A 27,244-nucleotide genomic window follows, 5' to 3' on the forward strand; every position below is an offset into this window, starting at 1 on the left:
ATAGGCCTAATGATACTGACCTCCTTTGTGAAGCATTCTGAGATCTATGGATGCCCCAGCTCTGTGGTATGACAGTGTTCCAGGTCAGGATTGAGGTGCATTGGCAGAGCTGGGTTTGAGGTGAATGTGAGCTGACCAATACACAACCCTTCAAATCGCCTTTCCAACTAGCTTCCGCTTTGTTTCATGCTTATATTTTGCCTTTGAATATAAAATACCATACATGTTCAGCAGTTTGGTTTTGCTTTGAAGAAATACACCAGTGTTTGCAACAAAAGAAACTATTTATTTGGAATATGCATTACCAGTACAAATCAGGAGACTGTAAAACCTACACCTTGTTAGTAACATTATAGAACATAAAAGTTTCAGTTGGGGTCAAAAAGACATAGGCCTTTGTCTTTACAGAAGCAGAAAAGCTTAAAGTTTCAAAACCAAGTCACAGCAGAGTCTTTTAGGTTTTATAATTGGAATCCATTAGAAACAAAAAGCAAAGCAAAGCAAAGAAAAAGCAGTTCAGAACAACTGGAACATCTTTACAAGAAGAAAAGGGTTTGCAATGAGAAATTTGTTTTAAAAACCCTGCAATGTCTGATTTATATTTTATTAATTCTAACACTAACGTGAGCGTGAAAGCAAAAGTATTCTAGGAAGCTTCAAGATAAAAAGCAAAAACAACTAGTGATGTGAAAAGTTGAGATTTTTTTTTTTGGACCTCTTTAAAAGAAAGAAATGGTTAAAATTAATGGTTTTATAAACCTCTCTCCTTGAACTAGGACCTTTAACTGTGTTATTTTCAGGAGATAACTGGAGTTTTATTTTCCTTTATCATGCTAACTACGTCTGCCTTCCAAATACAGCCCTCTGGTTCTACAAAAGCTTATACACGTGCTTAACTTTCTGCATGGGAGGTGGCCCAGTGAAATCAGTCGCCTCCTCCTGCTGCGTGTAAATTTAAGCATATGTGTAAGTGGTCACAGGATCGGAGGCCAAAGGCCTAGCTCTTACTCATCTCCAAACTTCCTGTCCAGTTCACGGACAGGTGAAAGCGTGTTCTACCTTAGCGTCTGATCCAAAGCCCACTGGAGGTACGTGGAATTCTTTTCCTAGGACAGTCATACTGGTCCAGACCCATGATCTTTATAGTCCAGTATCCTGCCTCCAACAGTGGCAAGCAAGGGATGCTTCAGAGGAAGGTGCAAGAAACTCCACAATAGGCAAATGTGGGGTGACCTCCTCCCCCCGCGCCCATGAAGGGCTCATCCTGAGCCCTAATAGAGATTGGTTTAATCCCTGAAACATATGTTTTTTCTCTCCCTTCCAGTACTCTTTATTAGCATTGTAACTCTAGATATCTTTGTTATCCATATAAATCTTCAACTCCTTTTTGAATCTTGCTATATTCTTGGCCTCAATGACATCCTGTGGCAATGAGTTCCAGAGTCTAAATTACAGGTTGTGTGAAAAAGTATTTCCATTGACATCAGTAGGCTTTGGATGAGGTCCTAATTGAGTTTAGATCAGGTGATGAGGAAATGGGGAAGCTTTTCAATACACAATAGAGAGGCAAAAAACTCCACACCAATTCTAACAAGGTGATCAGAATAAGAGGATCCAATTATTCAAAATATTGATGTATTCCATGATAATGGCCAAAGTTCTGGAGTGATATTTTTGTAAACATCAGTGTTTTGGGCCAGTGCTTTTAGACCTGATCCAAAGTTCACTGGAGTCTTTCATTGGCTTTAATGAGGTTTGGATCAAGCCCTAGGAGAAGCAGCACGTTTTTGCTGGGATCAGTCATGAAAAGGAAAGCAAAACCCTACCATTTGATAGTGCTCAGAATTATAGACGGAAAGAAACTGCCAGCTGTGCTGTGAAAGGCTGGGCCTGCTACAGTTGATGAAGCCGTAGCTCATGAAAGCTTATGCTCAAATAAATGTGTTAGTCTCTAAGGTGCCACAAGTACTCCTCATTCTTTCTGCTGATACAGACTAACACGGCTGCTACTCCGAAATTTGAAAGGGTTGAGCTCAGAGCCTAAGACTTGCATTTCACAGGGGCCCCGATTCAGGAAAGCATTTAAGTATGAAGTCCATCCCTATTCAGCAAAGCAGTTTAGCCTAGGATTTTCAACAGCACCTAAGACAGAGATGCAATGGGATCTAGGAGCTGAACAACCTTAAATTCCTTTGAAACATCCTAATGTTTAGCAAGTGCTTAACTTTCACCATGTGCTCTGTTGACCCGAACTGCACTTAAGAACAGGCTGAAAAGCTTTGCTAAGTAGGTGTGGTTTGCTGAACTGGGGGCCATAGCTAAGTCTTGTCCCTGCACCTAGCAGGATGAGCGTCTTGGCCCACACCATGGCACTTAGGTTCATCTCTACAAAGGTATTTAGGCTCATAACTTCCACTGAACTTGAGCAACTGAGCCCAAGATCGGCAGTATTTGAATTTTCAGGGAGGAGGAACAGGGTGAAGTCCTTTCAGAGCCGACCGGATTCCATGAGAAAAATCAAACCAAAAAAATGGATTTTTGCCAATTAAGCTTTTCACATCACCTTGAATATACATCAAAAGTGGAGGAAGGGACGTTTACAAGGCCATAGTCCTGGACAATTTAAAAATCATCATCATCATCATAATTGCCCCCGAAAGGAAAAAAAAAAGGAAGGCAAACGAAAAGAAAACGTAATTAACTGGGTCTCAACGTTAATAAACATAAAGTGTTAGAATGTACCTATTATGCTCACTATTCCAACCCTTTTTTTAAAATTTTTTTAAGTTTTACAAAATGAATTACTGTCACTTTTTAAACATTGTGTAAGAGGAAATGAGTGTGCACAACTCTACAGTTTTCTAGCATTCTTGAACTAATTCACAAATGCGAGAAAATTAAAAATAAAATAAAATTAAAAAAAAAAAACATGGAAAAAAACCAAACTGAAAGAGAAGATGAATGTAGGTAGTTTGGTGTTTTAAACTATACAGGAATGAAGCGCTTTTTGCCACAGAAAGAACTGGAGTGGAAATTCTTCCCCGTTCACTTTTGCGTGCTATGAGGGTCATTTTTAAATTTTTTTTTTATTATAAACACTATTAAATTCAGACTGCTTTTTTGGTTTTTTTTCCTTTATCTGAATATACAAGAACATTCATTATCAAATGTTCATTATCATCAATGCTACAAAGAACAAGACACAAATCGCAAGAAACAATGGAAAATGTTAATAAAGCTGAAAGAATCATCAAGGTTTTTTTTTTTAATTTTTATTGTTTTAATTTTTTTTTTAAATTTTCTGCAGGTTTTTTTGTTTTTTTTTGTTGTTTTTTTAATTTTTGTTTCATTTTGTTTTTTTTGTTTTTTTTGGTATCGAAGTTAGGATTTTCTGGGCAGAAAAAAGAAAAAAAAAAATTCAAAGTTTGTGAGAAAAAGGCAACCGACCAGTCAGCAACAACAACAACAAATGTAAAAGGAACGAAAAAGGAAACCAAAAAACGTGACGTGTTAAATACCATAAAGGAGTCAATGTCATGCCGTGGTGAATGGGAGAATGACAGGGAGATAACTGCAAGGAGGATAAATGCAGCTCCAGCCAACCGCTTCTGAGGACTGATCCCTGCTGCACTGGAGGTGGATGGCACGCAGTTCGATTCTCAAGCAGACTAGGGATCGCCAGGGGCAGGCTGCTTTATGTTGGCATGGCTTTAAATCTGTTTCTCAAATGATTCATTTTCAAAAGGTACCATCACAGCTGGCTCTGCAGACGGCCCTTGCACATACATGGAGGCCTCTTCATTTCACTGAGGCACCATGCAGGCAGTGGGAGGGTGGGAAGGTCCATCTGCCTAGAGCCAGTCACAGGATCTGGACCACAGACCCCACTCCAGCAACGCACTTAAGCACATGCTGAACTGTAAGCCCATAAATAAGCACTCCCATTTGTCAACTGAAATCACTGACTTCAACAGGACTGCTCACATGCTTCAAGTTAAGCATGCGTTTAAAGGTCTTGGATAGACCGAGGCCCTAGGCTGTGATGTCACCAAGATGCCATATTGGGAGAACAGCTGGGGGGCGATTTGGTGTTTGTATATCATCATCTAGCTACGAGGCGAGAGAGAATACGTGATGGCGGGATGCAGTATAAACGCTTTATAGACACAGGCGTGGGATGGGACGCTGCCCGACTGGCAGCGTCATGCGCTATCCCAGTCAGTCCAAGGATAGCATGCTGCCCCATCATGTGTCCTATACATTCCAGGTAGGGATGATCTAGACAATTTTTAAATGCTTAGGACCGAATGGTTCAATTTACTCCCACTGGTGAGTAGCTACATGAATAACCACAATGAACTAGAATGCAGGGACTACTTGCGGGAGTAACTGCTTACCATTGTGGGTAAAGGGGGCTCACATGTTGGACTTTAATTGGGACTATTTTTTGTATCCCTCCACTTCTAAACATGGGTGTCTCAGCACACAGCTGACTGGAAAATGGTCGGGAGAAAGTGAGAGAATTTTTTTGGTCATTTTTTGTACAAGTTTCTAAAAAGCTCTGAATCCAACTGTACAAGACTCAGGGGTGGGAGGGAGATCTAAATATCTACATTTTAGAAACCTACACAATCCAGCCAAATTAGCTCATCTATTTAAAAAATAGTCACAAATTTCACAGCCAATACCTTGGAGCCTCCCAGGGTTATTAGCAAGTGTTGTACATCCTGTTGGTAAGTTGGGATCTTCCCATTTCAACAGAATCATGCTCCCAATTCTAGCTTTTGCAGGGACTCAGTATCCCAAGTCCATAAACTCTTGCAGGACTGTTTATTGCCCTTGTCTGGCCTCAAACCAATCTACATCTTTTTCGGTGGAGGGATGGCTATTTTTCTGGCAGAGCTTTGATTTCAAATGGTGGCTACTTGAAGCAGTTCAATAATTGCACTACGCTAATACTGGAATTGGGAGGAAAAAAAAGGCCAGTGGAGGTCAGTGGCCAGAGTGCAGACGATGTGCTCAAAGGTGCATGGATAGATACCGATGATCACATGGCTCTGCAATTTAGCACATGGCGATCAGTATGCATAATTAACCCACACACCGAGATCTTCTTAAGACTTAGACTTTGAGACACTCTCACACATGCCTATCTTGATGCTTATGAGCAGATCCACTGAGGCCAATGGGACTGCTGCATGTACGTGTTTTCAGGCTCAGGGCTGTAGTTCGTAAAAGAGAAGATTGGGCATATTTTCATATCATCCCTCCCATTAAAGTCAGTAATTCCCTCCCATCACACAAGCAGAACTCTGAATGCAGGCTGCCCTCCTGCTGAGGAGGGCTTGCCACCAGAGCTGCCCTGCTTTGTGTTCACCCATTTGAAATACCACCCGCACACCAGAGAGGCCTCCAGCTGAAGACAAAGATCAATCTATTTTAACTCTGTTGCAAAAGTCAGAGTTGGCTGCATCCTTCCCTCCTTATCTCATTTTGTTTTGTTAGTGTGCAATGGAACGTTCCACCAAGAATAAACCCCGCCTCCTTCTCGGCCAATCAGGAGCCTCTCCTCCCTACAGCTGACCAAGCCCTGCAGGAGACCCAACACTGGGAGCAAATCCTCCTGCTGCAAAATGCTGGAAGATCCTGGGTGCTGATTGGCTGGGTGGAATGTCACATGATTTATTTTAGTACTTATCATGTCACGTCTTAGATTCACAAAAAGGTGCGGACTGAAACCAGAACCTTAATTTGAAAGAAATCCCCAAACTAGAAAATTATTTAGTTTATGGGGCATTTCCCCCCCCGACAAAAACAGCCTTGGTTTATTAATAGCTACTGAAAGTATCCAGTCCATACAACTTATGTATTGACTGTGTGTGCATCCATCTCTCCCCTCACCCTTCTGTCTTCACTGCTTATCTGCTTGGCTATAAGGAACATTCATGCCTGCTAATTCACAGGATGCTATCTGAACACCTTTTAAGGGCTAAACTGTACCAATGGATACATGTGCCTGTTTCTCACTGTACCTGCAGAAGGGGCACCCCAGGGCCCATCCAGTTCCCCAGCAGGTAGGCATGCACACCCCCTCAGAACACAACACGAGCCAGGCCTGGCTTGCTTTTCAAACCCAGTGCAACACTCTCGGTGCTAACAAGAAAAGACACTACAGACATAAGTGTTGTGCAAATTGGCCCCATCTCCATCAATTGCTCGCCGCTGTTTCTGCAGTGCTATGATCGGGTAAAACTATATGAGTGCTAAGTGTTAGCATTACAGATGCCCACAGTTTCTCACTCACTGCTCTCTGCTGTTTCCTTCCTAGAAGTACCATGATGCAAAGGCTACTGGCTAATTTTGGTTCCCTCGCACACTCGCAAAGGCCGGGTGTGTTTGCTGCAGAGCTGAACGGCTTGTGTTTGGGGTCTGAGGCAAAGCACGGTGGCAGAGGGAAGGGTTAGCGTTTGATATTTACACCTGTTTGCAAGCACAATGTCCTGGTACCTTTTGAAAGTGAGGAGAGCCTCAGCAGAGGATTTTTGCTCCTTTTTCCTACACGCCCAGCAGCACTGGGAATGCATTTATCTGCCCTGTCACTGGAAATGCCCTGGGGATGACTCACTGAGGTTTTGGGATCACTTCGGAAAAGAAAAGCGTCCTGCTAGCTCTGTCCCCAGAACCGGAAGAGTGGTGAAGCAGCAGCAGAAGAGAGAGCGGATGTGAAGTATTCCTGCTAAGAGGTAGTGTGAGCGCAAGAGAAGCTGAAGGAGGTGGGTTGCCTGTTAGCAAAGGAGTGAGGTAAATTTTGGCTCTTCAAAACACCAGCATGGAAATGGACAGATGCTTTTGTTGTTGTTGTTGGTTTGTTTGTTTTTCCTCTTTAAATTCTTCTAACTGTTGAAAATATCCTTCAGGGAAAAGGTTGGGGAGGGGATGGTGGTGAGAGGAGAGGTGGCTTCTGCCCAGAAAAGAAAGGGAAAAGAGTATAAAGAAGTGTCCAGATTGGCTGAAAAAAGCATCCCGACGAAGAGAAGAGAAGGCGACTCTTCTTGTGTTTAGCCGATTGGTTCCACCTCCAGTCTGACTGCTTCAGTGTCAGGAGAGCACCCTCCCCTCCCACCCCCGGCCCCAAGTGGGGCCGGGGTCAGCCAGGGATGCGATTTGCTGGGCGATCAGTTGGAGGTATCAGAGTGGACGCTGCCAGGGCCTTCTGTGGGGGAGGTCACTGAGGAGGGGGTAGTAGCATCTTGCCAACCTCCATTAGCCTGAGGGAAACAAAGAGCTCAGTCAGTCGCTTTATATCAACAGGACAGCCAAGCCCAACGTTCCCTTCTCCCCTACTCCCGGCTGGCTCCTACCATGCTCCAGCCATTTCGCACACGCTGTTGTTGCCAAGCGGCTCCATATTACTGGAGTCAGAGGGCCCGGGTCATCTTCAGGCACCTCAGTACCTTTAAATATCTGGCCCTGAGCCCCATGGTACCTCAGTCCTGCCCCAGGGGGCAACCTGCCCTGAACGCCACCTCACAGACTGTCCATCCCCACTATTGGCTTTGCTGACCGGAGGCTGCTTCCACTTGCCCGTATTTGCTCAGTACAGCTCCTCCAAGCACAGCCACAAACTTGCCCCCCAGCCCTGTGCAGCACCTGATGCGAGAGCAGACTTTGAACGACTGCGTGCCACAACCTCATGCTGTATGGGGCCGGAGGAGGGTGATGGTGCCCAAATTAGGGCTGGTCAACATTTGTCTGTCAAAACCAGAAAACTGGGGTTTCGACTAAACCACCATTTTCACGGAAAGCACTTCCCTCGACGTTTTCTGGTCGAAACCCCAAAAACGTTCAGCCCAAACCTGAAACATTGTCAAATTTGGGGTGAAAAGCTGAAACTTTCCAACCCAAATATTTTGGGCGTGTCTATGCTGGCAAAACTTGGACATCTGGCCTGGTGCAGCTCAAAGCAGGGCGAGACACCGTATCTCTGCCCTGTTTATACTATTATGATTATTTGTATTAGCCCAGTGCTAGAAACTCCAGTCCTGGAGCCCTTTGTGCTAGGCGCCGTACACACACACACAACACAACACAAATACAGGAACAGTGCCCAGTGCTGATATGGGTCAGATGCCTGCAGGTATAGACATGGTTTTTGTGACTGGCTGGCCATTAAAGCAAATCGCCTTCAACTGGGAGGTGGGCTTTGTCTCTCCTCTGTACCTGAAAGACACCAGGACATCCCATTGGATGCAGAATCTGATGGGATGGGGTTTGGCAGAGGTGGAGCGCCCTGAGCCATTGCTTCACCTCCCCCTTATCTGGTTCGGCCCGTTTCATCACTACCTGCCTGGCGGATTGTACTTTCTTTTGTGTGGGTTGCAAAGTTGCCACATACTGCGTGATCTTTCCTATATAGGAGACATTTTTCAGCTGTCAAGTGCCACGGTAAAAACTGTCCCTTCATGCATGCATCCCTGGGTGTGAAACAAAGCCATGCACTGAGTTTAAGCTGATGTGGCTTGGAGTGACTCATCGAGCTGGCAGATTCAAGCTGAACTCTAAGGACGGCTCCAGAAAGCTGGGAGTCGAAGAGCAGCGTGTTTCAGGGAAGTATGAGATGCTTGCAAGTCTGGGGAGGCCGCATGGTGGCAGCGGCTCTCTCTAGGGACTGCTGAGCTGGCCCTTTTCACCTGCGTGAAATTTGCTTTCAAGTTTTATCATGGTTGCAACATCATCTAGATGCCATGTTGGGATACAGGGTTAAAAGGACAGATTAAATTCCTGATTCTGCTAATAAATAGCCTGCTGGCTCCATGGGATACATGTGAAAGGTGATACCTGGCATGGACACACGCACCCTCTGAACATGTAAAGAAAAAAACCCCAAGCATTCCGACATCATTTTGGGGCAGGCACGTCTGCAAAGACATGCACTTTTTACTGGGGAGTGAGGGGAGCTGCTGGGCACCACCAAGCAGGATCAGTATAATCCTGAAACTACATTCAAACTACATTTTAAGATCGGGTTAGACAAACACCTGTCAGGGATGGTCTAGATAATACTTAGTCCTGCCTCAGTGCAGGGGACTGGACTAGAAGACCTCTTCTGGTCTTTTCCACGCCTTATGATTTTATGCTGGCTCTCCCGTCATACTGAAAGACCATCCTGCATGGAGGGGTTACATGGCGTAGGGAGTCAGGAATGAAATATGGATCCCTTCAGTGGTACCTCCTTGATCATCCAGTTAAATACCACTGAGGCGGACAGTGACGAAAAGCTGTCGCTCTCTGATGGATTTTTGTGGCACCTTAGAGACTAATGCATTTATTTGGGCATAAGCTCTCGTGGGCTATAACCCACTTCATCGGATGGGTTATAGCCCATGAAAGCGTATGCCCAAATAAATGTGTTAGTTTCTAACATGCCACAAGGACTCCTCGTTGTTTTTGCTGATACAGACTAACATGGTTACCCCTCTGAAGCCTGATGGAACTTTGACATCTTTGAGGTTTGGATGCTCACAATCCAGATTCTAATGGTCAATTAGAGTCAGAAAACCCAGCACCACCATCGAGAGTCTAACGTGCTTCTCCCCAACACCTCACAGAACCAGGTATCCCCATACACAGGGACAACAGAAAACTTGTCACGCTTCCCAAGGCGAGGGTCTCATGGGCCCCCACGAAAACTCTCCTTGCGCTGCGTACAGGGAGTCACAACCCCAGCTCTCGCACCAACTCTCCCTGAGCAGCTTTGGGCTCACCTGGCCAGCTGTGAAAGGGGGATAACAAAGCCTGTCTGCCTTGCAGGGATATTCGGGGGATCAGCTAATGCTTCGAAAGATGAAAAGCACCATACTGCTAAGAGTTACGGACTAGCACTGACCAGCCCCCCGGCTCACGTCTTCAGCTGAGAAGCCCGAGACTCAAGAAAAGCCATGGAAACAGGGCTCCCCTCTCGCCCACCAGAGTGGCCCTTCCATTTGAAATGTGCTGGCATGGCCATGTGGAGAGAACCTGCCCGCGTTTGTCCTCTTCTGGGGTTAACCAGAGGACTCGGCCTGTCTGGCCCCTATTGCCCGCACCGAATAGGCTAAGGTGCTATAATGGAGACCTGCTCCTGGGCTGATGCTCCGCCATGCCAGGACAAAGAGACAGAGAGAGGTAGGATGGCAGAAGGGGGAAGCAGCGCAGCCGGAGGAGCTGGGTGCACATCGGGTACAGTAACTACCACGCCCCCTGTGGGGGTAACGATGGAAGTCCTCTCCGGCTGGAAGGATGTGAGGCTGGGTCTTGCTGATGGGCAGCAGGTATGAAAGCAGGGAAAGCTGGGAGGAGAGGGGGCCCTGACAAAGGGGCAGAGAACCCCTTGTGGAGGAAGAGTATTATAGATATGAATTTGCCCAGGTCTTTGGTGCCATTCAAAGGCCAATGGGGTTGTGATCTCTACGGTGAGCACACTCAGAAGTGAGCGCCCCCCAATCCAGGCTGGCCTAGGGGGCCTCAGGAAATCCCTTTCCATGCAGGATCCAACTCCAGAAAAGGGGCCCTCATGGCTGAACTGACCCCAGGATCCCAGCCAAACTCTGGCTGCCCCGCTGGACGTGAGCTGTGTCTGATGCTGTGGAATTTGAGATGTCTTCCTTCCTTATTGCCATGTCAACACCCAGGGTAATCCCCCGCCTGGCTTTCCTGCGGGTTATTAAGTAGAATAAAAATCACTAACAAGCCACCTCTGAGTGCTCATTTGTCCTAAAGTGCAATTACTGTCCAGGAAAGGACTCTGTGCAATGACCTCCTGGGTTTCTGGATTTATTCCCTCTTAATGACTCCACAACAAATTCACCGTGTTGGCGAGCAGGAAAACCCCATAGTTCTGTGGCCTGGTGCTGCAAAAGCCACGGTCTCTCTGTTCCTTCCATCAGCAGCCCCAGGGATGCCACAGTCACAGCTTGGCCCACGATCCTGCTGGCTGTTTGCAAAGCAGAGTGGGGCTCTCCCAGCTGTATCCCAGGCTGTGGAGTGTGTGTGTCTCAGGGAGATGATGGATAAAGACGTGGTGCTTTTCTAGCGACAGTCACATTGTTAGAGTGGGGAAGAGGGACCTGCTCTCTCCAGCACACTACAGGAGACTATGGTAGAAGGAGAAGGGGAACAGAAGGTTACCAGCCATTCCTTGCTTGCCGCCTCTCTCTCCTAGCTGCCTGGCCCCTTTGGAGAGAAGCAGATGTGCGCACAGCCTCCTTATCTCGCTCTGACATTGATTCGATGCTACTTTAATTAAGCTTTCCAAATTCCTGCCAGCGCCCAAGTCGGTGGCAGCCGCTGTCCTGTTTTCGACATGCCTGAGCCATCTCTCTCTCGCCTCTCCTCCTCCGCACCTACCTCCGTAGTGCTCCGCTGACGCAGAGAATTCATCACTGCCTGTGACAGCCCAAGCTAGCCTGGTCCTGTACGAAAGTCTCATTTGCAGCCCAGAAATATGATGGGGTGCCCCAAAGTGGCTGATGTCAGCACCAAGCACGAGTGTCTGCAAACGGGCCATATGCCGTTACCACAGCTACCGTGGGCAGAGGTGGGTGGGGTATGCCTGATTCCCTGCCTAAATCCCTCCAGCAATCGCACGGCTGGGGAGAAATGATCCTAACAGGAGGAAACACCACGCAGCCACCAAACACGGGGGATGCATCAGCAGTGTAGTCTACAGAAAGGAGGGAGAAACCCAGCCAGACAAACAGCAGCAACCAAGCTACTCTGTATCAATTGCAGGCTGTCCATGAAAGAACAGTTTTGCGCAGAAGCAGAATACACACACACAGCATACAAAGCCCATGTGCTCAGACACACTCAGATGGCATACATGTGCGTATGTATGTAGATGCTAGAACGAGGTGAAAAATTTCAGCCCAAACTCCCCCGCACCCCGCCCCTAAATATGCAAATTCAACACAAATTCACAAAATGTTTCCACCGACCTGAATTTGCTGAATTGTTTTAGTCGCACCAAAATTCTCAATAAAAACAAAATTTCAGTTTTCTTGATTTTTGGACTTGAAACTACTTTTTTGTTTCAAATTTTACTTCAGTTTTATTTAAAAAAAGGTTAAACTAAAGAAAGAAACAAAATGTTTACATGCCACTCCAAACAAAACTTTTCCAAATTTTTTGGTTCTCTGAAAAATGTTCATTTCGGGTCAACCCAAAATGAATTGTTTCAATTTTATTTTTCAGTTCAAACAAACAAAAAAAAAATCCCTATTCCCACAGCTCTAATAGACACTTCCACACGCACACACAGCCTACGGCAGACATTCACTTTGTGTACACATACGCATGCACAACGCAGAGGCCTTGTATGCAAACACTTGCAGTCACACTACACACAGACATACATTGACACACACACTTAGCTTAAGGCAGCTGATTTTATTCACCCTGTGTACACATTCATATATAGACTCACCCGCGGTCACACTGTATACATATACTACACGCACACACACACATATATAGACAAATCCACATGCCTACTCTGCTTGTGGACGCCCATCCTCACACTGTGCACACACAACACGTACACCTATCGACCCAAATGCCCAAGGTCAGACAGTAAGCAGGCACCTGCAGTCACTTCTGTCCATACACCACATACTGGGACAGACACACATTGCTGATGGCTTCACGGAAGAAACAGCATACACCCTGACACATCTCTGACCATTGCAAGAGGCAGCAATTACCACAGATTATCAGCCCGACAATGACAGGCTGTGTAAAGAGAGACACTGAGCCAACTCTGCTGCCCGGAGACTGGCATACTCAAGTACACTTAGGACATGAATAGCAATTTACGTGCCATCACTGAGGCAAAACCACAATGGCTCTTTTGGCAGCCTCTTATTTTGAAGCCTGTTATTTGTTGGCGTTACAAGCTATAATCACAACAGCAACTTTCAAAACCCTTATCTTCCGTGACGCACCAAATCTATTTCAGAGCCGTAATTGCTATGTCACCAGAGAGTTTGCTGCTTAATGCACTCAAATGCCATTTAGTGTTTGCAGGGTCATTACGGCTATCAGAAAGGGGGAGTGGAGGCAGGGTGGTGTTCAGAACAGACCTGCCGTTCCTACTGTGCCTAACTATTTTAAAGGGTTTTTTTTTAATTCCATCCACTGATTAAATGAGTGAGTGAGAGAGAGAGAGAAAATTGTTCAGACAATGAATGCGGCGCTTGGCTATTTGGCTGATTGGGAAGCCCCCACTTTACTCATGACCGGTAATGGCCTTTATTTCTTAGAATGAAGAAAGAGTTCTTGCCCCCGGGAGGCCTCATAGAGAAGCCCAGGAAAATATGGATTCATTGTAGGTGTTGTGGCCTTTGGCTACAGCCCGTTTGGTGAGTTATCACCCAGTTGGCTAGCTATGCCCCCCACCCTGATTGGGAAATGCCGCACCATGCTGCTGCTGGTGCCCAGCGACGTCAATGGAAAGATGCCTATTGACTTCCATGGAAACCAGATCGAGGCACATGGGATCCAGTGTGCTACAGGTGATGTTTCTCCAGAACTCTGAGCCACTAGCCCAGGCATGTTCGGCTCCAAGGAAGCCCATTATAACAGTACCCATTTCAGTCTCACCTTGCATCTGAAAGGACCTCAAAATGCCTTAGACTAGATGGATGGGGTTCTCCGAAGAGCCCGACGCTGGCCGTACTCTGCTCTCATTGACACCTGCAGTAAAAGCCTCACTGGCTTCACCGGGAGCAGAGTTAGGCTATCGCTGACTGCTTCTGGGAATCCCATGGTGTGTGTACACACACACACACACACACATATATATGGACTTAAGGTTGCTCATTGGGTTTTCTCCCAGCAACGCAAACTCTAAAAAGCGAGAAATCACAAGTTCAGACAACAGTAACAGCCAAAGGAATATCAGTCTCCAAGCACTAGCCTAGGTGACCAGGCCACATCCCTACCCCATCCTCTACAGTGCATACAGCCCCATAATCTGTGTCCAGACTCACCCCCTTCCTGGGGGTTGGCTACAGTGGCAACGTCAAAGCACAGCCTAAGCTTCCTCCCTGAGTATTTCCCTCCAGACTTTGTCTGTCCTTGCTCTTGCCTCCTTTATTATTATTTACTGCTCACATGCAAAGACACAATCCCCTCCCTGGCAAGCTTACAGTCTAAGGAGACGGGGTGGCGTACAAAGTGTGTAAAGAGGACACAACACACACAAACACTCACACTCTCTCTCTTCTCTGCTGGTTTCCCCTTATATTCCTGCTGGAGTTGACAAGCTACACTTGCCTTGATGAGCCAGCCAGCCAGCCAGCCAGCCATTCAGCAGCCTTACACTGGGGACCACAGCAATGCCACACCCTTGTTTTCACCATTCAAGACCCATCTCCCGAAGTCTCACGCTGCTGCCAGGAGACCTGGGCCCTTTGTTATCTGCTGAGTTTCTTGTGTCCTGAGTGAGGTCCATGATCACCCCTTGGGGCCTCAGGGGGCATGAATGTACCCCCATCTCTCCCCAATACAACTGATAAGAGCAGTGTGCACCAGCCCCAAGTGGGCCCTCCTGCTCTCTCTCATCTGTAAGGGGTTACAGCACAGGGTACATCTGGGAGTTGCCAGGGGAGCAGGTGACTCAAATGGCTCCTGCCAGCTGCAATGGCTCAGCTGCAAGGAAGCTCCCCGTACTAGACTGTGGGTGCACCTCACAGGCACTAGGCAAAGTGCTGTCCCGACATGGCCTTCTATCTGCATGAGCCCTCTACAGCCCTGGTTACCCCAGACCTCATGGCCTCGGATAGCTCATATCTACCCCACAAGCTCCAGCCTCCTACACGACACACACACTGTGGGAGAGACAAGTGGCTCCCCCTGGTATTTTGGACGAATGCCTTTTTTTGGCTCTCCCCTTGGAGTGCCCAAGGCCCTTTATTTTCCTCTGTCAGCCTGATTGCCCCTCTGCTTCAGGATGCAGCCATGGCCTCACCAACGGAATCACCTCTAGATATTCTCCTGGCGGCTGCGCTATCTCCACCAGTCTGGAGGGCAGGGCCTGGTGCTCCCATGTCTACATCTTCACAGATACACTATCGAGTCCTATTATTGGGATCGTGGGTTCGGTCCAATAAGCTGCCCACTCCATACGCTCAGCTGCCCTCCGAGCGCAATCGGCTCATCTCAGAGTCGCTGATGGTTATTTTCTTCCAGCTGGGCGAAGGCAGTAGCTACCTGCCCCTGCAGAGGCATCTTGTGCTGAGCTCAGTACACAGCACATGTGCCTCTGCCATCAGAGCCGAAGACTCCTCTCCCAATGGGACGTAGCAGCCATCTTCTGGTCCCAGTGCTTGTGCCCAGAGGGGCTGAGTTTGGCTGGTTCCCTGGGCAGCACGCATGGGTTAATAAGTCTCTGAAGTGGCTGTTTCTGGAACTGCTGCTGCACCTTCATGAACCACAACAAGAATGGTTGGTTCTCAGCCTGGGCTTCCTACTGGGCTTGTCACTGCAGGGCTGCAATCTGAGCTCACTCTTATTCCTCTGCCATTTCAGTAGGTCATCATCTTCTTGCTCGTCTTGTGCAGGAGGTGTCCAGGCTCCCCACTTGTGGCATCAAATGAGATAGGGCTGAGTCCCTACCCTGACCTCAGTGGACTAGAGGTCAGTGGACTAGAGACAGGAGATGTGGGGGAACAAGGTGCCTCCTAGGATTTAAAGGCATCTACGCTGAAAAAAAACGGCTCGTGGCTGCGAGTCTCAAAGCCCAGGTCAGCTGACTTGGCCTCGTGCTATGGGGCTAAAAATAGCAGTGCAGATGTTCCTGCTTGGGCTGGGCTCCGAGACCACCTGCTCATCAGGATTCAGAGCCTGAGCCAGAATGTCTACACTGCTCTTTTTAGCTCTGTAGCATAAGCCCGGGTCAGTTGACCTGGATCTGAGACTTGTTGCTGCTGGGTTTTACTTTTATTTTTTGCGGTATAGACATTCCCAGAGAGACCACAGAAGAGCAGTTCTTCTCCCGCCAACTTCCTAATGTCCAGGACTTCAGCTCAGGGAACGAGTCTTTCCCCACAGCTCAACTACTAAAGCACTTATTTGTGGAACTAGCCGAGCCATACGGCGAAGGATGTTTTCCTCGCAATGGATGCATCCTTTGAAGAAGGCTGCTGTCTTTGTCAGCTTCCCAGAACTGCCTCCTCCTGCAAAAACGCATCACACAACCTGTGCAGTGCTGAAAGCAGTTTGTCCAAAAATACGCCACAATATTGACCAAAACAAACATAGGACAAACATCGCAGAGTAAATAGACATGGCTGTCAGTAAGAGTGGTTATAAGACAAAAATTTGCACATGAAGGTACTTTCCAAATAGAATGCATATTCAATTTGGGAATCATCTATCGGTAAGTCTGTGCAATTTGGTTTGCTAGAGGGAGCTGAAAAAAAGCGTAGGCTCGCAAATGAAATTTCAAAAGGGGTGGCTTAAAACTCGTTGGCTAATTAACCGACTGATTTGTATCCTTGCAAGGAACTCATTCTGAACTGACAGAGTATTTGGGGAACATGGTGTTTAATAAAACATAGCCAATCCTGGCTTTAAATGCAAAAAAGTCAACTATGAATCTGCTATAGAACCTTCATAAAACCACACATATCCAGTTCTGTCCTGTGTGAAATTTCCTATCACGCAAAGTGAATACCACTGCAGAACAGTTAGTTCCTGCCAAAAAGAAGCTCCTCTATTGCAGGAAAAGTGGCATTTTGAGATGGGATTTTCACAGGAGTCTGTGGGACTTATGCAACCAACTCTCACTGGAATTCACTGCCATTTGGGCTCCAAAACCCTTCATGTTCCTTTGAAAATCCCAGCCTTGAGACCCCAAGAGTGCATGCATGGATGTTTGTATCCATGCACACACAGGTTATATAGACAGACAGATACCCGCCACTGAAATGCATCTCTCTCTGGAGTGGAGGGTGGCAGCTGTTCAAGGGAGCACAGAAATACCATGCAGCAGTTGTTATGGAAGGGCAGGGAAGAATAGTGTCTCAAACTGAGCTTGTACCTGGGAGCCTGGGGAGACAGTATAGGTATCCAAGCCAGTGTTTGGCCATAACACGACATTTAACTGGCCTATACTCAGGATCTCCCAGACCAGAGTTCTAGCCCACATGGGGAGAGCGCTCCGGGAAGCAGATCAGAAATCTACCCAGCTCGTGTGTGTGTGTGTGAGGGGGAGTGCCCACACTGCACCCTCCCTGTGACTGCTGCAGTCTGCTCCGTGTGGCACAGTAGGCCAGCTCCACAGGGTGACTGGCACCCTTGGGGCACACGGAAGAAGCAGCCCCTACATTCATAAGTGCAGGGACTGGCGCCTTTGCAAGGTGTGGGAAAAGCTCAATGCACCCACCCTCCTGCACTCACAGGCTAAGGACAAAAGATAACCCACCCCTTCATGGCCACCAGCAGCCAAATCGTGAACATCTCGCGAGTGTCACAGCACCGCCGGCTCAGTACTAAAAGGGGAGCGCGCCATCTGCTGAGTCACCAGGATTCCTGGCTCCCCATGAAGCGGACACTGTCATTGCTCACAGCCAGCGAGTTGCTCATTGGAATGGTTTAACAGAGACAGCTATGCCGGGGCTTTATGGACTGGAGCGTTGGTCTCCCCCCCCCGCCAGCTGCTCCTTGGGAATGCCATGGCACCAACCCAAGAATGCTGTGTGTCAGGAGCACCAGTGACAATGTAGGATCCAGGCCTGTATTTTTGCCTGAGATAGTATTTTGGGTTTTGCTTGCCTGTTTGATTTTTTGATACACATACATTCTTACTAATATGTGTAAACAAAGGACAAAGATACTGTGTATGTTGCTTCTGCCTAACCAGGTGGGTTTGTTGGTATAACAGGAACAGATAAGAACAATTAAAGTGTTACTGGGCATGGTGGGACTATAATATATGAGCACACACTTTAAGACTGCCTCAACTCCTATCTCAAGGCAAGGTCAAGCAACCAGTCGGGAGGGGCAAAGGCAGATTGGGGGGAAGGTATAAAACACTAAAAGGCCAAAGAAATGTCCGCCCCTGATCATAGCACAACTTCACTCCTTACCCTTCCTATGGGGTACAAAAGGGGTGGGACGAAGACCCCAGATCCATGACCCCCCAAAACAGAACGTGAGCATAAGTTGTAAGGGGTGGGACTGTGGGCGTGCATTTCAGGTATAATTATGCCTGCTGAGGAGGGGGGGACGGGACACTGGGAAACAAGGCTCTGCAGCATCACAGTTATGGTGTACATGCTTGCTGGAAACTAACCCAAATAAACGTCGCATTGCCTGCACTTTGGACTTCTGCTTTCTGTCTGCGTGACAAGAACCAGGGGAGAGGGTGAAGGGAAAGCCCTCTAACACGCTGCACTTGCCACGCCAAGATCTCCCCAGAGTGATGAACTCACCCGAGACGGCCCCTCCTCCGACAAACGAGCCACGGGAAGCGTGGCCAGAAGTGGCCTCAAATAGCTGAGGGCCTCGCTCTGTGGGAGCCTAGTTGGCAGGTAGGGCTCTCAGCTGGGATGTGGGAGACCCAAGTTCAAGTGATTCAGAGCAGAGATTTGAGCCTGGGTCTTGCACATCTCAGGGGGAGGGACTGAACCTGGTGGCTAGGCTGGGGTCACACTCGCTCCACCTGTGAAACCTTCCAGAGGGCACGTCCATCGAACCTGATACGTTCTTGCACAACGTTTCGGTTCTGACAAAAGGGCATTTTCCGATGGAAAAAAGTTTGTGGCGCATTTTTTGACCAGCGTCCTCATTTCAGACCCGCAAAGCCTGGCTTTTGCATTCATCAGTTGGAAAAGTGGCTGCTCAGCACCCTGTGAAATTTTGGCCCTGGCCACATTGCCACACCAGTGGCAAAGCCAAGAACAGAACCCAAGAGTTCGGATCCCCAGTCTGGAGTCATTGTCACAAACTCAGCAGTTCCAACCTGAAACGCTGGGTCCCATCTCTAGGCACGAGAGGGCCATTCAGTTGCTGGCCCCTTTGCTGCGACTGCCAAGCAGGGGGCCAGTCCGTGCAATTCGTGTGTGTGTCATGGACATGTGGCCACAGCCTGACAAACAACTCACAGCTGGCACTAGTTAACCCCCTTGCTGGCATGTAAACACCCCTCCCTCTCAGCCCTAGACATGGCCCCCAGCTCAGGGGAGGCGAGGGGGGACTGGGGAAGGAAGGCTGCCTGGCTGCATGGTTTTCTTACCTGCCTGCTTTTTGACCCAAATTGGTCCCGGAACAGAGGCGCTCCGGCACTCATAGCCCCCCATCTCTTTGAACAACTCGAGAAGTCCAGCTCCTAGGACCCTAGAATCCTGGGCACTTCTGGGTCCCAACCCTGTGACTCAGGCCTACGTTACCTCTACGTTACCCTAATATTTACATTTTTGTCCTTGCCCCTCCTAGGCCATGTCTCACCAGGGTTCAGACTCCCCACCACTTCCTGTCAGTCCCGTTCACTTTATGAGTCAAAAGGTGACTCCTGATTCCAACAGCCAGCGATGCTAACTACACCTGGGATACGCACATCCAGCTGTTTGCTCTCTGCCTCAGACATCAAACACAGGCAATACAGATTGTACGGTTGGGTGGGAGCTGATAAGGCTGTTGACAATCTACAGGGCAGAAGGGAATCCAGCTATTTTAGCTCTGCAGAGCTAAAAGAAGCAACCATTTGGGATTTGTCAGTAACGCGGGAGCTCTGACTAGAAGACACACTGGGTGCCGATCTACAGCATACACAGCGGCCCTTTTGGCTCTGTCTTGACTACAACCATATTTTAAGACTGAGCATCCACTGGGAGACAGGCTGCCAAGGCAATGACGGCAGAGTTTGAAAGACCATAGTGGGGAAACTGCCTTAGTTGCATCTGCCACTAAACTATGCAATGACAGAGCTGGGAAACACTCTTCAGATTATTCAGCCTCAGCACCCAAGATCTCTGCAAGATCAACATAGTCTTGACCCCCTGCCGCAAATGGGATCTTCAGCAGCATGAATTCTACCTGGATGTTAACGCATGCATCTCAGCGTGCTTCCAGTGATGGTTTAAGCTGTGACCGGCAACGCACGGTCTCCTGGGTTGCTGGTCACTTTCCCCTAGACACTCCTGCCCCCAGAGTGGCGGGCTGTGTGCTCTATTCACTCAGCTGCTCTCACTGTTGTGGGCAGTCTCTTTACTCTGGAAGCTGGGAATTCTGCACCGGTGTGAAATGTAACTGGGTCCAGTCGAGCACTGCTGGAGTGTGACTACAAACTCCAGCCTGGCGGCTCGCTCTGCCTATAGCCTGAGCTGAACACAGTGTTCTTCTCCACTTCCTGTCTTAAAATTGCTGCGGAGTGGTAAACACTCGTCAGAGACCTCCCCAGAGGTGGCTGTGTTTCAGTGTGCGGGGGGTGGGGGGGGAGGGAGGGCTTCCTGCAGAGACAGTTTGTCGAGCACTTTGAGATCCTCTGGGATGAAAGGAGGTATAGAAATTATGTGATAATGAATGCTACATATAGCAGTGTACTGACAGGGATGGAAGAGACACAAAGTATTCGGGGGGAAGGGGGGAGCCTCAGACAGAGAGACAAACATAAAGATGTTTTCTCGACCTGTTGCTTGTTTGCAAATAATCTGTCCCCCACCCCCCAGCTAAGCAATGTCTCAATGCATCCAACCAATGAGCAAGGAGCTTCGTGCTGGTCACACCTGAGAAACACCACCAGGAACAGCCCCCTTTTATGCATTTTTTTTAAACCATTAGCCAACTTGCCATCCCCACATAACTCCCCTCCCTCCCCCAACCCCTTTGGGCCGAATACTCCTCCTCTCCCCCCAGAACCAGCCATCGAGTCCCCTACGCCTCTGAACTGAAAGTGGAGACGTATCGCACAGCCCCCGTCTGTGTCACCACAGATTCTGACTTTCTAATGCTCCGTCAAGGGTCATTTGGGTCCCCCCAGTTCTGCTGCTGGCCTGTAGTACCTGGCTGAACAGAGTGGGGGTGCTCTACTAGGCCCTAGGGCTTGTATTTGGCTCTTGAGATTGCTCTCCCTCCTTCTGTCACCCTCCACCCCCCCCCCCCCCCGTTAGTAGCAACTCCCCCAATATTTTGACTTAACCCAGAATGCTGCTATTTTCAAATACTTCCCCGGCCGTAACAAGCTCAGCCTTTCCTCGGGGGTATTTTAATTTATACAAAAGTATCATATCTTATCACGATCAGCCTCCGATTCAGTTGCTCTTCAGTATTAAAAATCCAGAAAGGGAATAAATTCAGCGACCGTAGAAATTAATGTGGAACGATGGGATCTTTCATCTGGCATTTCCAAGCACAGTTTTTGCAACGGGCTTATGTAATCAGACATAATTATCTGCACATGTTCAGTTGCATTACTTCACAAAGCCGCCTGGCTCTGCCTCGTGACGTCAGGTCTCTGTGCTAAGCCTTAATGTCCCTTTTTCTCAGCACAGCTGAATTAAAAGGAAGGTAAAAGCAACGAGCCAAGCCTTCTGCCACGTCTCTCTCCATGCCTGGTGGCGTTCTCTCGCTACACCCCTGCATTGGTGGATTTTTTAATTTTTTTTTTTGGCCATCCCAATGCCATGTAGTCTTGATTTTCTGCCTAACGCTGGAAAATCTCTAATTTCAGCCTCCATTTGGCTCCGTAAAGGAAATACAAGGGGGATCAAAACAAGGGGCTTCCCTTCGTGCGAGCTGGTCGCAAACTGAGAGAATGGAGACGGCTGGATGCCATGTCCCGCCTGAGAGAGAGAGAGTGAACGAGCGCAGGGAGACTGTTTTAATGCTTCCACTCATATCATATCTCATTCCCGGTGCCTTTGTTTCAAAATGACATGAACTCATGGTGAACGCCTGGCGGGACCAAGGGCGTCCTGCCCATTCCCCCAGTGAAGGTGGCAAGTTTGGAACAGATCCCCTTGGGTGGGCTGCGTATGGATCCAGAAGGCTATCTGGAGAGACAGGGAGGGGTCTAAACCCTTCACCTCTCCTCTGCCCCCACCGCCAATGGATTCCTTTTCTCTCCCTCCCTCTCTTCCCAAGTCAGATACACCAAAAACAAAACCACATTGCAAACACATTTCCCTCTTCCGAGCGTCCCCAGCCTGATTCCGTGACCTCTAAAAGGGCCAGAGAAAAACAAAACAACCACTCCTCGAGAACAGCTTCCTTTTCCAGGCTGCCCTCTTGTCCCCGCTTGCTGTCACTGCTGCTGAGATGGCGGACGATTGATCTGAGAAATGAAGTTGGATTGCTGTCCCGAATCTACACTCGGTTCTCCTTGTGTCTGTCTGATCGATTTCACTCTGTACGACACAGCTTGTCGCTATGAATTTTCATGCTATTTGGGAGCCGCCAGCGCACCCAAGAACAAGTAGAAGATGTTTTTTCACCCTCCCCCTCTTTTTTATCATCATCATCATCATCGTTTTTTGGCTTTAGACGCCAACTAGGGGAAGGGTTATTTTTAGACCCTGGCTCTGTCCATGATGGGCTCTGGCCATTGGCCTCCTTGTGGAGATTTCAAGGCCTGGCTCATGGTGACATTCCCTACCACTGCTCTACTAGGTGTCACCTGTTTAGCAGCTCCTCTCAGCTGAACGCATGTGGCCGCAGGTGCCTTGCAAACGCTGATCGTGTCTGACAGGCCTAGACGCCAGCTGCCTGCATGAAGCCTGCCCAATCACCACTTTTTGTGGGCAGAACTCTGCCGTTGGCGTGACCGATACAGAAGCAATAAACTAGGTGACCGTAAAGCTAAGACAAGTGCTACTAAGTGGCATTCTGAGCCCTATGGCTTTGAAATAATTGGGAGTGAGAGAACAAAAATGAAACACACACACAAAAAAAGAAAGAAAAACAAGCCTATTTTTCTTACACTGATGCCCTGCGGACTATACATCTGACTTGCTGCGAGCCCGTCATTGTATCCTCCTGTCTGGCTGATAACATGGCGAAGGGTATCCACCTAAACAGACCAACAACAACAAAAAAGAGAAAATTAGAGACAGAGAGAGATTATTAGGCAAAGCCCCTCTGGTTTGTATTTCGGCATGTTATCAAAAACCCAAACACTGTGATCATTTGCAGGGCGACTTTTGGGATGGAAGATGGAGGACGCCCTCCCCCCGCCGGCATTGTCACTCTCGGTTGTCAGTTCTGAGCATTGCAACAAAGACAGTGGGGAGGAAAGAAAACTCAACAGGGGCAGTCAGTTCCTTGCTGCAGCTAACTCAGTGATTATGCACAGGAAGGAAACTCTAGCTCCCCTTCCCTCTTTCTGCCCCTCCATGCTTCAACCCACTGGGATGCCCATGTCAACCAAAGAGACGCAAAGCCTAGGTGAGCGTCGTTCATGTGACTCCTTTGCTTGTTTCCGGAGGGCATGGAGTGTGTGCATACCTACCATTGCAATAGATCACCATCCCTCCCCCACCTTGTCTTGCTGCTCCCCTCCCCCAATTACCATCCCACGCCACAAGCTGGCTGATCCCCATCAATGACACCTTGCTCTGCATCCATGGTGACAACAGGGATGGCTTAGAAACTCTCTTTGCCAAGGTGGAAATGTTTGAGTGGGCATCACCTCCCACCAGCTGCAAAGCCCTGACTGCCTACTGGACCCATGGAGTTGTTGGGGGTGGATGGGAAGCAAGAAGTCTATTGAAAATGTTATGTGCATCTAAGATAATTAGCGGGCATGACCCTCTGTTGTCCAAAGCTGTTGACACTCCTGAAATGATGCCCAAAGCCCTTCTCTGTCTCATTGGACTCGAGAGGGGCTGTATGGCTGCCTAAGCCTGTGCTGGTGGTTGTTAATTAAAACAGGGCGTATTTGTACATTTCAGCATTGCTCTCCTTTCAGCAGACACCGAGCTTCAGCATCAAACGAACGAGTGGAAGCCTTGCAAATGAAACGCCAGTACGAACATCTGGTCCCGTCCCTTGAAAAATAAAGCAAGCGAGCTAGACCTTGGCTAATTTCATTTGAGCACACACCTGTTCTTTTAAACCTCTCCTAACACAAACTAACAAGCCAGAGCCAAATGCATTCACAAAGTGTGGGCAAGATTCCCCAAGACAATGGTTTTTTTTTTTGGTTTGGTGGGGGTCGGGAGGTTTTTCCTGTTGGTTTGTCTGATTGGTTTGTTTGCACCATTTAAGATTTCTCTTTTGGGACCGGAGTGGGAAATGCCAATACAATCAAGGGCTCTTCCAACACTAACGCATTCACTGGCAGCACATCGGATGGGTCCCTACCTGTGACTGCACGTTGGCTCCAACCTGGGCCCCTTGGTAAGAATCCCCATTGAGTGACTGCACGCTCATGAACAAATCTCCAGAGTTTGACATGTTAAAAGAACTGGAAGAACCTGGAAAGGAAAGAGTGAGGCACCTGAATCATAGAAAGGAAAAGGATCCACCCCGCAACTCTCAGCCAAGAGGAAGGAACGACATGCAAAGCAACCCCAAAATGAAAACAAAACACACAGTAGGTTAGTAGTATGAAGAACAGAGCAAGCAAAAAAAAAAAAAAAAAAAGGGTGCAAACTTGAGGTTATACAAAGCCACACATCATTACATCTCAACATAAGGCTTATCCTTTAACAGCTTCCCAACTGGGGGGAGAGGGGGAACGACGGATATTTTCAAAACCAGCCTAGGGGACTGGGATGCCCAATTCCCATTCATCTGAGCACATCCAAATCCTTTAGACAGTTTTGAACAGCTTAGCGCATAAAGGGCAGATTATTTACTCGTCCCCGGGACAGAACTCCCAAAGATGTTCATAGGAGGTCTGCTGGTGAGACGAGCATGGAATGTGCTTTCGCGGAGGTGAGGTTATAAAACAAGGGGTGCTGCTCCCTCCACAATAAATCCATTAATGGACAACTTCATCAGGTGGGGGTAGCAGCCATCCATGAGCTAAGGTTCACAAGGACGGGAAGGCATCGTATAGCCTTTTCTTAACATCCTTTGACATCCCACACTTCCATTCTGGCTTCATTGGTTAGGCAACTCAAGCACCCATGATGGACCATCAGAGACTCCCCTACCCCTTTCCATGCCAGCCGCCTAGCAACAGTGAACTCTGCAAGCAAATTGAAGATCAGGGATCCCGCCGCATGCATTAGTCGCCACTGCTAATAATAGAGAGACAACTGGGTGGGACAGAGAAATGTCTTTGCAGAAACAAGGTTTTCTGCTTCCAGCTCTGAGGTACCTGACCACCTCCCCCGCCCAACGACCAGAGGAAACAAAACCATTGCACAACCGGAACGCGTGGAAAAAAATGGTTTCCTGGGATTATTTTGAAACTCTCGTGCAGCTCCGCGCATTAAGTGTGAGAAAGCTTAACGTGCAAGGTTGGGTTATAAACATGACGTTCACCTGGCAAGGGGGAGACTTCAGGGGCCCAGGTCAGCTCCACTGTACTGATCCAACCCCAAGCTGCTCAAATTACCCTCCCCACCCCCTACAAACCCAGATCGGCAACCATCGTCTTGGTGGAATTGCCCAGCAATGAGTCATGCGTAAGCTCTGAAACAAATCAACAGCCCAGGTCCCTCCTCCTGTCATGGAGACGGAGTGAATAATCCCACCCAGGGAGGCTCTTCTGATGGAACCTGCTTCCAAGAAGGGGACAGGAAGTCAACTGGTGAGAATTTGGCCTGTGCAGGTGTTAGCTCTTGGAGTGTCTCTTCACAAGGGCCTCCCACACGAGACTCTAGAAGGTCTCAAAATTAAGGGGAGCTGGGAAGATCACTCAGCAATAAAAGCCTGACCTAACGCCCACCGTAACCAACAGAAAGACTCTGCTTGACATCAGTGGATCAGCCCCTAAATGTACTTGGAAAGAACACAACCAGTAAAGGCTACAGTGGCTGTATTGCTGCGAAACACTGTCCAGTATGTTGCAGAGAATAATCCAAGAATAAGAAACAATAGGAACTCAGTAGATAGCAATACTGAAACCTCCACATCTCTTGCTTAGCAGGCAAAGAACTTCCATTTCCTTTCTGCACCCCGGGGTCATTATTTGAAAGGTAAAAGTACATGACAATAGTATTACTTTGCATTCGTATCGCATCTTTCCTCTGAGGATTGTCAAGCACCTTGCCAACCTCAGTGAATTTAGCCCCACAAGCGGTAGGAGAGAATTGTTATTTCCCCTTTAACAGCTGGCACAGAGAGGTGAAATGATGTTCTCAAGGGCACGCAGCAAGTAAGTGGCAGAGACGGGAGCAGACCCCAAGATTCCGCCGCTGCTCCCTGCACTAACCACAAGACAACACTCCCTCCCCAAGTAGCATGGGATTGTGCGATCTCCACCAGGGCCACTATTTTATTTCCCTTCCCCCTCCCCCCCCGGGGGTTTAAAATAAATAAATAAATAAATACAACATACACCTCACTGATATTTGATTGAAAGTTAACAAACCAGACCGCAGAATGGAGAAAAATAAAACAAACAGCCGCAAACTCTAATTCTGAATAGCGGCAGTGTCTTGGCAATCATGAGGGGCGCGCGAGAGGCCATTTGGAAGATATACACTGCTACTGGCACAGCGTCTTCTTACCATAGATGTGCCTACATAAATGTTAAATACGTCTTGCTGCTGATGGAGATGCAACCATAAATATGCGCATACCAATGCGCTCCATGTACGGATGCATTTGCATCAGCGCAGTAATTGCCGAGACAGCCCTTTCCGCTGTCGGTAGTGCTGTTTCAGCATTCTGCTGTCTACGTACAAGCCATGTGTGAAAATGACGAGGGCCCAGAGTCGCGGAGAAGCAGCTGAGAGGGGCTAATACACTGGTGTGGGAGAGGGGGAAAGAGGTGCCATCAGAATGAAGACTCCAGTGGCATCCATGAGCTTAGGAGGTACTAGCTGAATGCACCAATCAGAAGAGACTCCATCACAGATCTAATCTGTCACTCTAAGGGTCCCATGTTACGTGGCTCTAGCTTTTGAAGGGTCACCACAGCCTGACCTAGGACCCCCAAGAGCTGAAATGTAACAACGGACTTTAGCTTGTAAGTTCTTTGGGGCAGGGTTCTTTGCTTTGATACATGTTCATACAGAGCCTAGCACAAAGAGTCCCTGAGCCTTGCGTGGGATTCTTGGATGCTATCATAATGCAAACCATAACAATAATT

At 48.1% G+C, this 27,244-nt stretch overlaps 1 protein-coding gene across 6 annotated transcripts in view; it reads right to left on the minus strand.

Moving 5' to 3' along the window:
- Positions 1-265: 265 nt before the first annotated feature.
- The window catches only part of PBX1 (PBX homeobox 1), a 243,396-nt gene continuing 216,417 nt past the window's right edge, over positions 266-27,244 (minus strand). For 4 of the 6 annotated variants that reach the window (XM_037906079.2, XM_037906077.2, XM_043552745.1 and 1 more), the window contains 3 exons: positions 24,340-24,452; positions 22,958-23,047; positions 266-7,268 (listed from right to left, as the gene is read on the minus strand). In XM_037906079.2, the coding sequence (XP_037762007.1) occupies positions 7,176-7,268; positions 22,958-23,047; positions 24,340-24,452 (296 nt within the window). In that variant the 3' untranslated portion in view covers positions 266-7,175. The remainder of the gene's footprint in view (positions 7,269-22,957; positions 23,048-24,339; positions 24,453-27,244) is intronic. The other 2 variants (XM_043552746.1, XM_037906080.2) reach the window with 1 other exon arrangement.

This window comes from Chelonia mydas, chromosome 8, assembly GCF_015237465.2.
Source record: "Chelonia mydas isolate rCheMyd1 chromosome 8, rCheMyd1.pri.v2, whole genome shotgun sequence".
Lineage (NCBI taxonomy): Eukaryota > Metazoa > Chordata > Testudines > Cheloniidae > Chelonia > Chelonia mydas.